The sequence below is a fragment of the Bufo bufo genome, chromosome 10 (assembly GCF_905171765.1).
Source record: "Bufo bufo chromosome 10, aBufBuf1.1, whole genome shotgun sequence".
Taxonomy (NCBI): domain Eukaryota; kingdom Metazoa; phylum Chordata; class Amphibia; order Anura; family Bufonidae; genus Bufo; species Bufo bufo.
In genome coordinates this window covers 11481780-11494337 of record NC_053398.1, presented here as the reverse complement: position 1 = coordinate 11494337, position 12558 = coordinate 11481780, and the positions used below count along the sequence as shown (strand labels likewise).

General features: G+C 43.1%; 1 protein-coding gene across 2 annotated transcripts in view; it reads right to left on the bottom strand.

Annotated features, from left to right (window-relative positions):
- Positions 1-10155, bottom strand: part of ACCS (1-aminocyclopropane-1-carboxylate synthase homolog (inactive)) — a 66669-nt gene extending 56514 nt beyond the window's left edge. The window contains exon 1 of one of the 2 annotated variants that reach the window (XM_040408854.1): positions 9883-10155. In XM_040408854.1, coding sequence (XP_040264788.1) covers positions 9883-10104 — 222 coding nt within the window. In that variant the 5' untranslated portion in view covers positions 10105-10155. The other variant, XM_040408853.1, reaches the window with a different exon arrangement.
- Between the last annotated feature and the right edge of the window lie 2403 nt (positions 10156-12558).

The following is a 12558-nucleotide window of genomic DNA, read 5'->3' as shown; positions in this document are numbered from 1 at the left end:
AAACAGATTACGCTGTTGATGCCTTCCGTAATTAGGGTCACAGCAGGTAATAAGCAGAATGGATCGCCATGTAATCCCCGGCATGCAGCTTACAGGGGAAGATCAGAGATGAAGCAATGTTCTGTAGAGGACAGATTCCCACACGGGTCAGATATGTCTACAATCAGGATAAATACAAAAACCACATCCTGGAAGTCACAGCAAAAGACACTGGATGACGGCAGCGGAGGCACAGGACATGCATTACAATGGCGGATGACACAACATGTCACATGATCCAGCATCTATCTATCTCATATCTACACTACTCACAAAAAGTTAGGGATATTTGGCTTGTGGGTGAAATTTAAGGATGAACCTAAAATGCCCTATAACCTTTAGGGTCCATTCACGCGTCTGTAGTGCATTGCGGATCCGCAATACACCCGGCCGGCACCCCCATAGAACTGCCTATTCTTCTCCGCAGTTGCGGACAAGAATAGGACATGCTCTGTTTTTTTCCGGAGCCGCGGACCGGAAGATCGGGGGCACGCTCTGGAAATGCGGATGTGGACAGCACACTGTGTGCTGTCCTCATCCATTCCTGTCCCATAGAGAATGAATGGGTCCCCACCCGTTCCGCAATTTGCGGAACGGATGCGGACTCATTGTGCGGACGTGTTAATGGACCCTTACAGGTGACCTTTTTGCACAACTTGCTGTTCTCTAACAAGGAGCTTAAAGGCAAAATTCACAACAGGTGTTTGATCCATGAATCGCCCATTAAATTTCCTGGTTCAATTAGAATTGGTATTTAAACAGTCCTCCTCATCATGCTCTTCACATTTTGACATCATGAGACCAAGACGACTCCTAAAAATTGATTAACAGTACCTCGCCATTGCGAGGCTTCAAGCAGGATGTTCTCAGACGGAAGTAACCACTGAGCTTAGAGTTTCGCAGAGTGTCATCAGCAGGTTGTATCAGAGATACAGAGACTGGAAGAGTCACAGAAAGGCAGAGAAGTGGACACTGATGACCGCTTCATTGTGAACAATGCCCTGTGGAACAGGATGATGAATGCCACACAACTCCAGGCACCTTTAAGGGAGGTAAGAGAAACCAAAGTGTCACATCAGAGCATTTGAAAGCGTTTACATCAGCGTGCTAGACGACCTGCAAGAAAACCTGACCACAGGAGGCATTGTCTTGCATGGGCCAGAGATCATCTACGTTGGACAAGGGACCAGTTTGCCTCAGTGCTGTTCACTGATGGAAGTCGATTCACGCTGAGCAGAAATGATGGCCGGCAACGATGTTGGAGACATAAGGAAGAGCGCTATGCACCAGCCACTGTTGTCACCAGACGAGCCTTTGGTGGTAGTGGTATTACAGTGTGGCCAGGTGCGTCTAGTCAATACATAACGGCCCTACACTGTGTGAATGGTCCAGTGACAGCCCAGACTACTTGAAGAACATCATTAATCCAGTCATTGTGGTTCTGCAGGAACAACACAGGCCTAACTTCATCTTCATGAAGGACAGCTCATCGAGGTCGCATCATTAGAGAACTGCTGCTGGAGACTGGAGAACCTCAAATGGAGCGGCCTGCACTTTCTCCGGACCTGAATCCCACTGAAAACCTATGGGATCAGCTGAGTCGCCGTGTAGAGGCTCGTAACTCTGTGCCCCAGAACCTCAATGACCCGAGGGGGAAGAGTGGGATGCCATGCCTCAGCAGACAATAAGGCGACTTGTGAGCAGCAGGAGACGTCGTTGTCAAACTGTAATTGATGCTCAAGGACACAGGACAAGTTCTTGAGACACTGACATGTTTGTGGCAGTATACCCAGCACTGGGGTTAGCTTTTGTGTCAATAAATTGTTTGAGATGAGGAAATCACCATTGCTGCTTCTACTTAAATGTCCGACTTTCATGATATCATATCACTGGAGCCGGAACGTTTTAAGTTTTCCATAAATTTCACCCAAAAGCCAAATATCCCTAACTTTTTGTGAGTAGTGTATCTATCTGTCTGTCTGTCTACAGTATCTATCTAATCTCTATCATCTTGTACTGCCAGCTGCTCCGCTCCCCTGTAATACATTGGCTGTGGCCCCGGTGCTGGCTCAGGCAGAGACCTGTATCTGGTACTTATCAGACAGACAGGAGAGCAGATGTCTGACTCCACCGAGTAATAAAATGTGACAATTCTGGGCCCAGAAAGAGTCTGTATATATTTTTGAAGATTGATAAATCTATGAAAAATTCAGAAAAATAAACCAACAGTTAGCTAAGGAAGAAGAGGGCGCAAGATGAGAAACTATTAACCTGTTCAGCTGTAACTGCAGAACTAAAAGCAATAGGCGGTATTATAGTAATTATATCCTTGTACAGGAAACAGTATATTCTTGTACATAGGAGGCAGTATTATAGTAGTTATATTCTTGTACATAGGAGCAGTATTATAGTAGTTATATTCTTGTACATAGGAGCAGTATTATAGTAGTTATATTCTTGTACATAGGAGGCAGTATTATAGTAGTTATATTCCTGTACATAGGAGCAGTATTATAGTAGTTATACTCTTGTACATAGGAGGCAGTATTATAGTAGTTATATTCTTGTACATAGGAGGCAGTATTATAGTAGTTATATTCTTGTACATAGGAGCAGTATTATAGTAGTTATATTCTTGTACATAGGAGCAGTATTATAGTAGTTATATTCTTGTACATAGGAGCAGTATTATAGTAGTTATATTCTTGTACATAGGAGCAGTATTATAGTAGTTATATTCCTGTACATAGGAGCAGTATTATAGTAGTTATATTCTTGTACATAGGAGCAGTATTATAGTAGTTATATTCTTGTACATAGGAGGCAGTATTATAGTAGTTATATTCTTGTACATAGGAGGCAGTATTATAGTAGTTATATTCTTGTATATAGGAGCAGTATTATAGTAGTTATATTCTTGTACATAGGAGGCAGTATTATAGTAGTTATATTCTTGTACATAGGAGCAGTGTTATAGTAGTTATATTCTTGTACATAGGAGCAGTATTATAGTAGTTATATTCTTATGCATAGGAGCAGTATTATAGTAGTTATAGTGTTGTACATAGGAGGCAGTATTATAGTAGTTATATTCCTGTACATAGGAGCAGTATTATAGTAGTTATACTCTTGTACATAGGAGGCAGTATTATAGTAGTTATATTCTTGTACATAGGAGGCAATTCTTATTAGTAAAAACAAAGAAAAATATAATAATACATTCTATCAGAATGAACAAACAATTATTTAACAGAAATCATACATATTCTCGAAAGAATACATTTATAATAACTTTAACTTAAGAGTCCATCACAAATAACGGGGGCAAAAAAATGAATAAGTAAATATACATAATTTCAGGATACTTGAGCCAAAATTATTCCAAATATACATTCCTCCATAATTTTTCATTCTTGCCCTTTTTCATAACCTCTATAGATCTGATCCACCTTACTCCTGACAGGATGAGGTTTACGGCTTTCCTATGATTGAAGAGCTTACTGCGAATGGACACTCTCGTTCTTGTATGCCTGTGGTAGCATTTGATGGTGGCAATAATCAGATGCAGTATATGGTCACCCGGTCAATGTCAGCTACATGTGATGTTACAGCATAGATCATATCTGGATAGGTTAGAGACTGCAGCCTTGGGATTTTTAGCTTGCTGGTTATCTCCTGCCATATCTGTCGCCCTCCCCAGCACTCGGTTATAAAATGTTCCATACTCTCCTCCTGCTGACAGCCCAAGGGGCACATGCGATCTGAGATACTCAGAAATTTTAAATTGCCTCTGACAAAAAGCTTTCCATGTAAGGACAGCCAGGCAATGTCAAAAAACTTTTCAGGATGCCTCGGTCCAGTGAGGAACTTTAGACTTTCCTGCAAGGTGGCTGTTGTGCAGTCCTCTTAGTGCCGGCTGCAAGTAATAGGATTCCCTACAGATCCTGACATACAGATCCTTCCTAGTCTTAGTCTCCAAATACACCTTATCTATTCCCCATTTTTCAAGTACACTGCTCAAAAAAATAAAGGGAACACAAAAATAACACATCCTAGATCTGAATTAATTAAATATTCTTCTGAAATACTTGTTCTTTACATAGTTGAATGTGCTGACAACAAAATCACACAAAAAATTAAATAATGGAAATCAAATTTTTCAACCCATGAAGGTCTGATTTGGAGCCACACTCAAAATTAAAGTGGAAAAACACACTACAGGCTGATCCAACTTTGATGTATGTCCTTTAAAACAAGTCAAAATGAGGCTCAGTAGTTTGTGTGGCCTCCACGTGCCTGTATTGACCTCCCTACAACGCTCTGTGCATGCTCCTGATGAGGTGGCGGACGGTCTCCTGAGGGATCTCCTCCCAGACCTGGACTAAAGCATCTGCCAACTCCTGGACAGTCTGTGGTGCAACGTGACGTTTGTGGATAGAGCGAGACATGATGTCTCAGATGTGCTCAATTGGATTCAGGTCTGGGGAACGGGCGGGCCAGTCCATAGCATCAATGCCTTCGTCTTGCAGGAACTGCTGACACACTCCAGCCACATGAGGTCTAGCATTGTCTTGCATTAGGAGGAACCCAGGGCCAACCGCACCAGCATCTGGTCTCACAAGGGGTCTGAGGATCTCATCTCGGTACCTAATGGCAGTCTGGCTATACCTCTGGCGAGCACATGGAGGGCTGTGCGGCCCTCCAAAGAAATGCTACCCCACACACATTACTGACCCAATGCCAAACCGGTCATGCTGGAGGATGTTGCAGGCAGCAGATGTTCTCCACGGCGTCTCCAGACTCTGTCACGTCTGTCACATGTGCTCAGTGTGAACCTGCTTTCATCTGTGAAGAGCACAGGGCGCCAGTGGCGAATTTGCCAATCTTGGGGTTCTCTGGCAAAATGCCAAACGTCCTACACGGTGTTGGGCTGTAAGCCCAACCCACACCTGTGGACGTCGGGCCCTCATATCACCCTCATGGAGTCTGTTTCTGACCGTTGAGCAGACACATGCACATTTGTGGCCTGCTGGAGGTCATTTTGCAGGGCTCTGGCAGTGCACCTCCTGTTCCTCATGCACAAAGGCGGAGGTAGCGGTCCTGCTGCTGGGTTGTTGCCCTCCTACAGCCTCCTCCACGTCTCCTGATGTACTGGCCTGTCTCCTGGTAGCGCCTCCATGCTCTGGACACTACGCTGACAGACACAGCAAACCTTCTTGCCGGCAGCTCGCATTGATGTGCCATCCTGGATAAGCTGCACTACCTGAGCCACTTGTGTGGGTTGTAGACTCCGTCTCATGCTACCACTAGAGTGAAAGCACCGCCAGCATTCAAAAGTGACCAAAACATCAGCCAGGAAGCATAGGAACTGAGAAGTGGTCTGTGGTTACCACCTGCAGAACCACTCCTTTATTGGGGGTGTCTTGCTAATTGCCTATAATTTCCACCTGTTGTCTATCCATTTGCACAACAGCATGTGAAATTGATTGTCACTCAGTGTTGCTTCCTAAGTGGACAGTTTGATTTCACAGAAGTGTGATTGACTTGGAGTTACATTGTGTTGTTTAAGTGTTCCCTTTATTTTTTTGAGCAGTGTACTTCAGACCATATTCCAGGTACTGGGGGAGGTAGTCACGAGTCAATCAACCCCTCTTGAGACTGCCGCCTCACACCCAAGACTCTGCAAAAGGCAATATCCAGTCCCTGATACTATTTACCCACAGGGGACTGTTCGTTGAGTCCAGGCTACCAAAATTAACACAGAGTCAAAGAAAATCCTTGGATTTAACATATCCAGCCCACCCTCTCTCCTCTGTAGGTAGGTGATCCCTCTCTTTATTGGGTTCAGCTTGTTCCCCCAAAGAAGCTGGAAGAACAGCCTAAAGAGCCTAGCCGAGAAAGAATTCTGGCAAAGGAAAGACAACAGATACATACAAGAAGACAGGGACCAGGTAAGTCTTCAACATAGTAACCCTTTCTCTATAGGTCAGCCTCCAGTTTTTTCCATCGATGAACCTTGCATTTCTGGATGCCAACTTTTCTTTCCCAATTTAATTTGCCATTATTTTCCCTCCCTAATTTGATCCCAAGGATTTTAATATGGCTGGGATCTTGACAAATTGTGACAGATCAAAGTCAAGATCAGTACTTCCTGAGTACAAGTCCAGAGAGCTTTACTCTTCTCAAGATTGACCATAGACCCTGAGGCCTCCGAGAAACTTCTGATGGCTGCAGGCAACATCTGTACCTCATGAGGCGCTGATATCAACCCAGTCACATCATCCACATAAGCAACTACCTTCAAAGGCAAGCAGTGGGGGACCGGTACCCCTTGAAAATCACACTCCTGCAGTGACCTCAAGAACGGGTCTAAGGCAAACACATACAGCAGTGGACTAACCCTGTCTCACCCCTGCCTCTACTTCAAAAGTGTCCCCTTTCCAACCATTGACCAGAGGAAGGCTCTTCGACTCACAATACAAAGTTTTTGGCCAATCAATAAATTGTCCCGGAATACCGTACTTTGACAAAATGGCCCATAGATACTCATGATCTACTCTGTCAAAGGTTTTAGCCTCGTCAAGACCAACAACATATCCCCCACACCTCAGAGCTTTACATGTCTCAAGCATCTCCCTTATCGAGATGACTGCTCCAGAGATGTTCTGCCCTTTAACTGTGCCGAACTGACAGCCTGCCAACAGTGCCCGGGACAGACAAACGAACCTAGAAAACAGAATTTTTGCCAGAATCTTCCTGTCGACATTCAAGAGGGCAAAGGACCTCCAGTTTTTTTGTCTCTAGACTCTTTACCTTTAGACAGCAGACTTAATGAGGACACTCTTATGGACGGAGGCATCAGCTGAGTTTTGTACATGTCTAAAAGGATTGGTACCAAGAGATCCCTAAATTTCTTATAAAAATTCTGCTTTTATACCATCTGGCCCTAGTGCCTTCTTCAGATGTAACTGATCAATGGTCTTTTTAACCTCCTCCACCGTAATTCTGCCATCAAAAGAGAAAAGTCCACATCATTACTATCACTATCTTCTTATCCAAAACTTTCTCTGAACAAGTCAGCATAGTAAGATCTCACCACCTCCAGGATACCCTCCCGAGATTCCTGCAACACACCTTGGTAGTCAGTGAGACCTGCGACTGATTTATTAGCCACACGTTCCCTGCAATTTTCAAAGGGATCAGGAGCCCCCCAAGGACCCATAACCAGGGAGGTGTACCTGCTGTGCTGTTACTGTCTTATCTCAGATTTTAGTTAGTCGATCTTTTGTTTGTCATCCCCACCCATCAAATATAGTGACTCCAATTCTTTCCACAGCTGAGATACTGGCTGACGTTTAACTGACAGTCTCTTTAAGAGGGATCTGATCTCCTCCTTGACGTCATCCCACCAGTCAGACATGTTGTTATAAAAAGTCCACTCTCTGTACCTGAACCTGAAAAGAGAGTGGGCACAATCCTGCACATAGACATCATCCAGGATGCTGGAATTAAGCCTCCATAGCCCCCTACCAATATCGCAGCGTTCAGTGGCTCCTAGGCAGAAAACCAAATCCAGGTGGTCAGAGTAGGGGACGACCTTCTCGCTCATCCCGCTAACCGTCTCTGTAGGATTCTACTGCTCCTGTCAGCACAAGAATATGTGAATTTTGGCTTCCTACCACCCAGTGTGAAGACATGACTTAGGCCAGCCTGCAATATTATGTTATGTAAGACTCTGGAGTTTCTGGCCACCACTCTGCCCGAGGACCTGTCACCCGATGACATAGCAACATTAAAGTCCCCCAACATTACAAGTAGGGATGTCGCCTATTAGATAGGTATGGATGTCAAAAGATATTGTTTCATATCATTAAATAGCTGGATGCTCTCAGCCATTGTCTGTGGGCCGTAGATGACCATGGATGGTCACTTCCAGCACCAGGCACCTTCCCATAGCTACCTCCGTTAGTCTGTGCATAGTCACGTCATTGGTCTTAAACAATATGGCCACCCCAGCTTAAGGCTCCACAGCCATTGACCAGTAAGAAGGACCAGACCGCCATTCACTCTCACCCTCACGTAGATGCCCTAAGGTGGTCAATTGTGTCTCCTGTAAAAAGATGACATCTGCCTCTAGATATCTGAGGTGATCGTATACCGCGTCTCGTCCTTCTTACTTTAATGCTGTCCACATTGCTTGTAGCAACTTTTAAAGAAAACCCATCATAAGACAACAGAAAAACAGCATATAAGCGACTCCCATCATCATAGGTCAGAATCATAGTCTACCACCAGTCTCCATAGCTGACTCTATAGGAGCTTCTACAGGAGGGGGCTTCTTTGTTGGGGCGTCCTCTGTGTCTGCTTCACATTCATTATCTATTCTCTGCATTCACCATCTGACTCCGTTAAAGTGTCATCTATTTGATAGGACCATGACTCCTGCACGTTACTGACTTTTTTTTTTTTCTTGGTCTTTTGACCCATGTTATGATCTTTCTCAGACTTACGGGAAGACTTATCTTTTTTCCTCCTTTTGTTTCTCTTGGCCTTTTCATATACAGAAGTTGATACAGAGGCGGCTGCCTGAGGCTGGTCCTGAGTGACCACCTCCATGGTGCCCTCCATGGTGCCCTGAGTGTTCTCTGAAGGCTGAGGTTCTGGTGCTATAACAGTATGGTCCCTGACATCTAAGCCTTCTCCTCTATAGCATCTGCGACCTCCACTAATTCCTCATCTGGAAGCTCCCTGCATATGTTATGCCAGGCATCTGGCCCCTGGAGCCACACCACAATGTCCTGGGGAGGAACAGATTCATTCCAGAAGATGATATTCACAATAACTGTATCTGGCTTGAAAATTGGAATGAAAATGTATTTATTCCAACTCTCTGTGTCCCTAAACCTGGCAAAGTTTGCCCAGAACCTATCCAGAGTAGACATCATAGCCCTGCCTGTCTGGTAGGTTTATCACTGCCAGGATGTCTGCTGAAGCAAACCCCATCTGGTGGCACAGGAGTTCCCTCTCCACAAACCTCCTATCTGGGAGGTCTTCTTTGGTGCCTCAGTGTTTAAACCTCACCATGTTCCTCCTCTTAAATGCCTGGCCTGTATAGCCTGCCTGGAGGAGGAGGATGGAGCACCAGTCATTTCTGGAAGGACCCTGACGGGGCTGAGTGTCTGGTCTAGAGGGGACCGTCTCATCCAGTGTAGATTTTGTTAAGGGGTCAAATTACACACATCATTTTGTACACTTTCCTGCCCCCCATCCACCTCTATGTCCACCTCTGATGGCTGCACATCCCACACAGACTGGATGTTATCACTAGTCTCCGACCCCCGAGGTACATTATCACTGTGCCCCAGTAATAGAGCTCTCCTGCATCACTGCATCACCCTGACCCATAGATACATGTCCACTGTTCTGTTGTTGGACTGTCTCTGCTGGGACTTGTGGTGCCTCAGTTCCATGATCTTGCTCAGGGACAGATGAAGGTGTTTGCGGCTGATGTTGCCCACCTTCCTTCTGAAAAGAGAAACTTGCAGGCTTCACTATTGGTTGTGTGACACGCCGGGGCTCATCTGGGGACACGGACCCTGATTGTGCTCTAGAGAAGCAGCGTGTTTTGTGCGAAACGTTCCTGTAGGATTCGGCCAGCGGCCCCATCCTCTCCAGGACACAGTCCATCTCCTTCACCACCTCCGCCAGCTCTATGCTGAGTGAGTGCAGCTCAGTATCATACAAGGTGTTACTAATGGGGTGCACAGTTTTTAGGTTATACACGCGGTCTATCTGCATCTGCAGCAGTTGTTTCTGGTGCTTTAACTCCCCCATTCTCCTTACCAGTGCCAGGATCTCCTCCTCAGTCTGCATCTCAGGCGCTCTTATGGTCTCCTTCACCTGCTGTCCCTGGTCGGGGCAGGGTTCCAGGCTGTTTGATTCACCTGTGTCCTCCAGCTTTCCCCTTCCAGCTTTGCTACTTGCATCTGAAGTTGCATCTGCTGAGGCTTGTTCACACTTTGCAGGATTTGTAGACATGGTATGCTTGGTAGCTTTTTGAGGCATTGCTGCAGATCTTGTGCGGCGCTGTAAAGTTTGTTTCCTAAAGATGTTTGTCTCTGTCTGTGTGCAGGAGGTGGGAGCTGCTCACCTGCTACATGTCCTGTGCTCATCATCACCTCTGCACCTTGTGGGCTTGGAAACTGTTTCAATCTTGTTATCTCACTTTCTTTTCTTCTCTTTCTTTATAAAAAACCATGTTACTTCCATTCTGTCTCTTCTGCTGCTGACTAGGAAGTTTGGGATTTGTATCCAATTTAGGCCGTTCCATGCATTGGGGACCGCAAACTGCAGTGCATGGTCAACAACCATGCGGATTCTGCAGACGGATCCAGACCCATTCAACTTGGTGTGGAAGCATGGCGAGAAACCCCACAGAGCACTCCATAGTGCTTCCGTTTGGTTCCGTGCCTTCGTACCACAACGCACCTTTTTAGATTGTGGACCCATTCAAGTGAATGGGCCCTCATCTGTGATGCAGTGAGCACAAGGCCGGTGCCCGCATATTGTGGACCCGCTCCATGGGCCATCTCCAGACATCAGGAGAACCATAACACACACCCTCACAGCTAGAAGGCAGTATCATAGTAGTTATATTCTTGTACATAGGAGCAGTATTATAGTAGTTATATTCTTGTACATAGGAGCAGTATTATAGTAGTTATATTCTTGTACATAGGAGCAGTATTATAGTAGTTATATTCTTGTACATAGGAGCAGTATTATAGTAGTTATATTCTTATACATAGGAGGCAGTATTATAGTAGTTATATTCTTGTACACAGGAGGCAGTATTATAGTAGTTATATTCTTGTACATAGGAGGCAGTATTATAGTAGTTATATTCTTGTACATAGGAGCAGTATTATAGTAGTTATATTACTGTACATAGGAGGCAGTATTATAGTAGTTATATTCTTATACATAGGAGGCAGTATTATAATAGTTATATTTTTGTACATAGGAGCAGTATTATAGTAGTTATTTTCTTGTACATAGGAGGCAGTATTATAGTAGTTATATTCCTGTACATAGGAGCAGTATTATAGTAGTTATATTCTTGTATATAGGAGGCAGTATTATAGTAGTTATATTCTTGTACATAGGAGGCAGTATTATAGTAGTTATATTCTTGTACATAGGAGCAGTATTATAGTAGTTATATTCTTGTACATAGGAGCAGTATTTATAGTAGTTATATTCTTGTACATAGGAGCAGTATTAAGTGGGTGAAAGGAGGCAGTATTATAGTAGTTATATTCTTGTACATAGGAGGCAGTATTATAGTAGTTATATTCTTGTACATAGGAGCAGTATTATAGTAGGGTTAGGAGCAGTATTATAGTAGTTATATTCTTGTACATAGGAGGCAGTATTATAGTAGTTATATTCTTGTATATAGGAGGCAGTATTATAGTAGTTATATTCTTGTACATAGGAGCAGTATTATAGTAGTTATATTCTTGTACATAGGAGCAGTATTAAGTAGTTATATTCTTGTACTTAGGAGCAGTATTATAGTAGTCATATTCCTGTACATAGGAGGCAGTATTATAGTAGTTATATTCTTGTACATAGGAGGCAGTATTATAGTAGTATATCTTGTACATAGGAGCAGTATTATAGTATTTATTCTTGTACATAGGAGCAGTATTATAGTAGTTATATTCTTGTACATAGGGAGCAGTATTATAGTAGTTATATTCCTGTATATAGGAGGCAGTATTATAGTAGTTATATTCTGTACATAGGAGCAGTATTATAGTAGTTATATTCTTGTACATAGAGCAGTATTATAGTAGTTATATTCTTGTACATAGGAACAGTATTATAGTAGTTATATTCTTGTATATAGGAGCCAGTATTATAGTAGTTATATTCTTGTACATAGGAGCCAGTATTATAGTAGTTATATTCTTGTACATAGGAGGCAGTATTATAGTAGTTATATTCTTGTACATAGGAGCAGTATTATAGTAGTTATATTCTTGTACATAGGAACAGTATTATAGTAGTTATATTCTTGTATATAGGAGCCAGTATTATAGTAGTTATATTCTTGTACATAGGAGCAGTATTATAGTAGTTATATTCCTGTACATAGGAGCAGTATTATAGTAGTTATATTCTTGTACATAGGAGCCAGTATTATAGTAGTTATATTCTTGTACATAGGATGCAGTATTATAGTAGTTATATTCTTGTACATAGGAGGCAGTATTATAGTAGTTATATTCTTGTACATAGGAGGCAGTATTATAGTAGTTATATTCTTGTACATAGGAGCAGTATTATAGTAGTTATATTCTTGTACATAGGAGGCAGTATTATAGTAGTTATATTCTTGTACATAGGAGGCAGTATTATAGTAGTTATATTCCTGTACATAGGAGGCAGTATTATAGTAGTTATATTCTTGTACATAGGAGCAGTATTATAGTAGTTATATTCTTGTACATA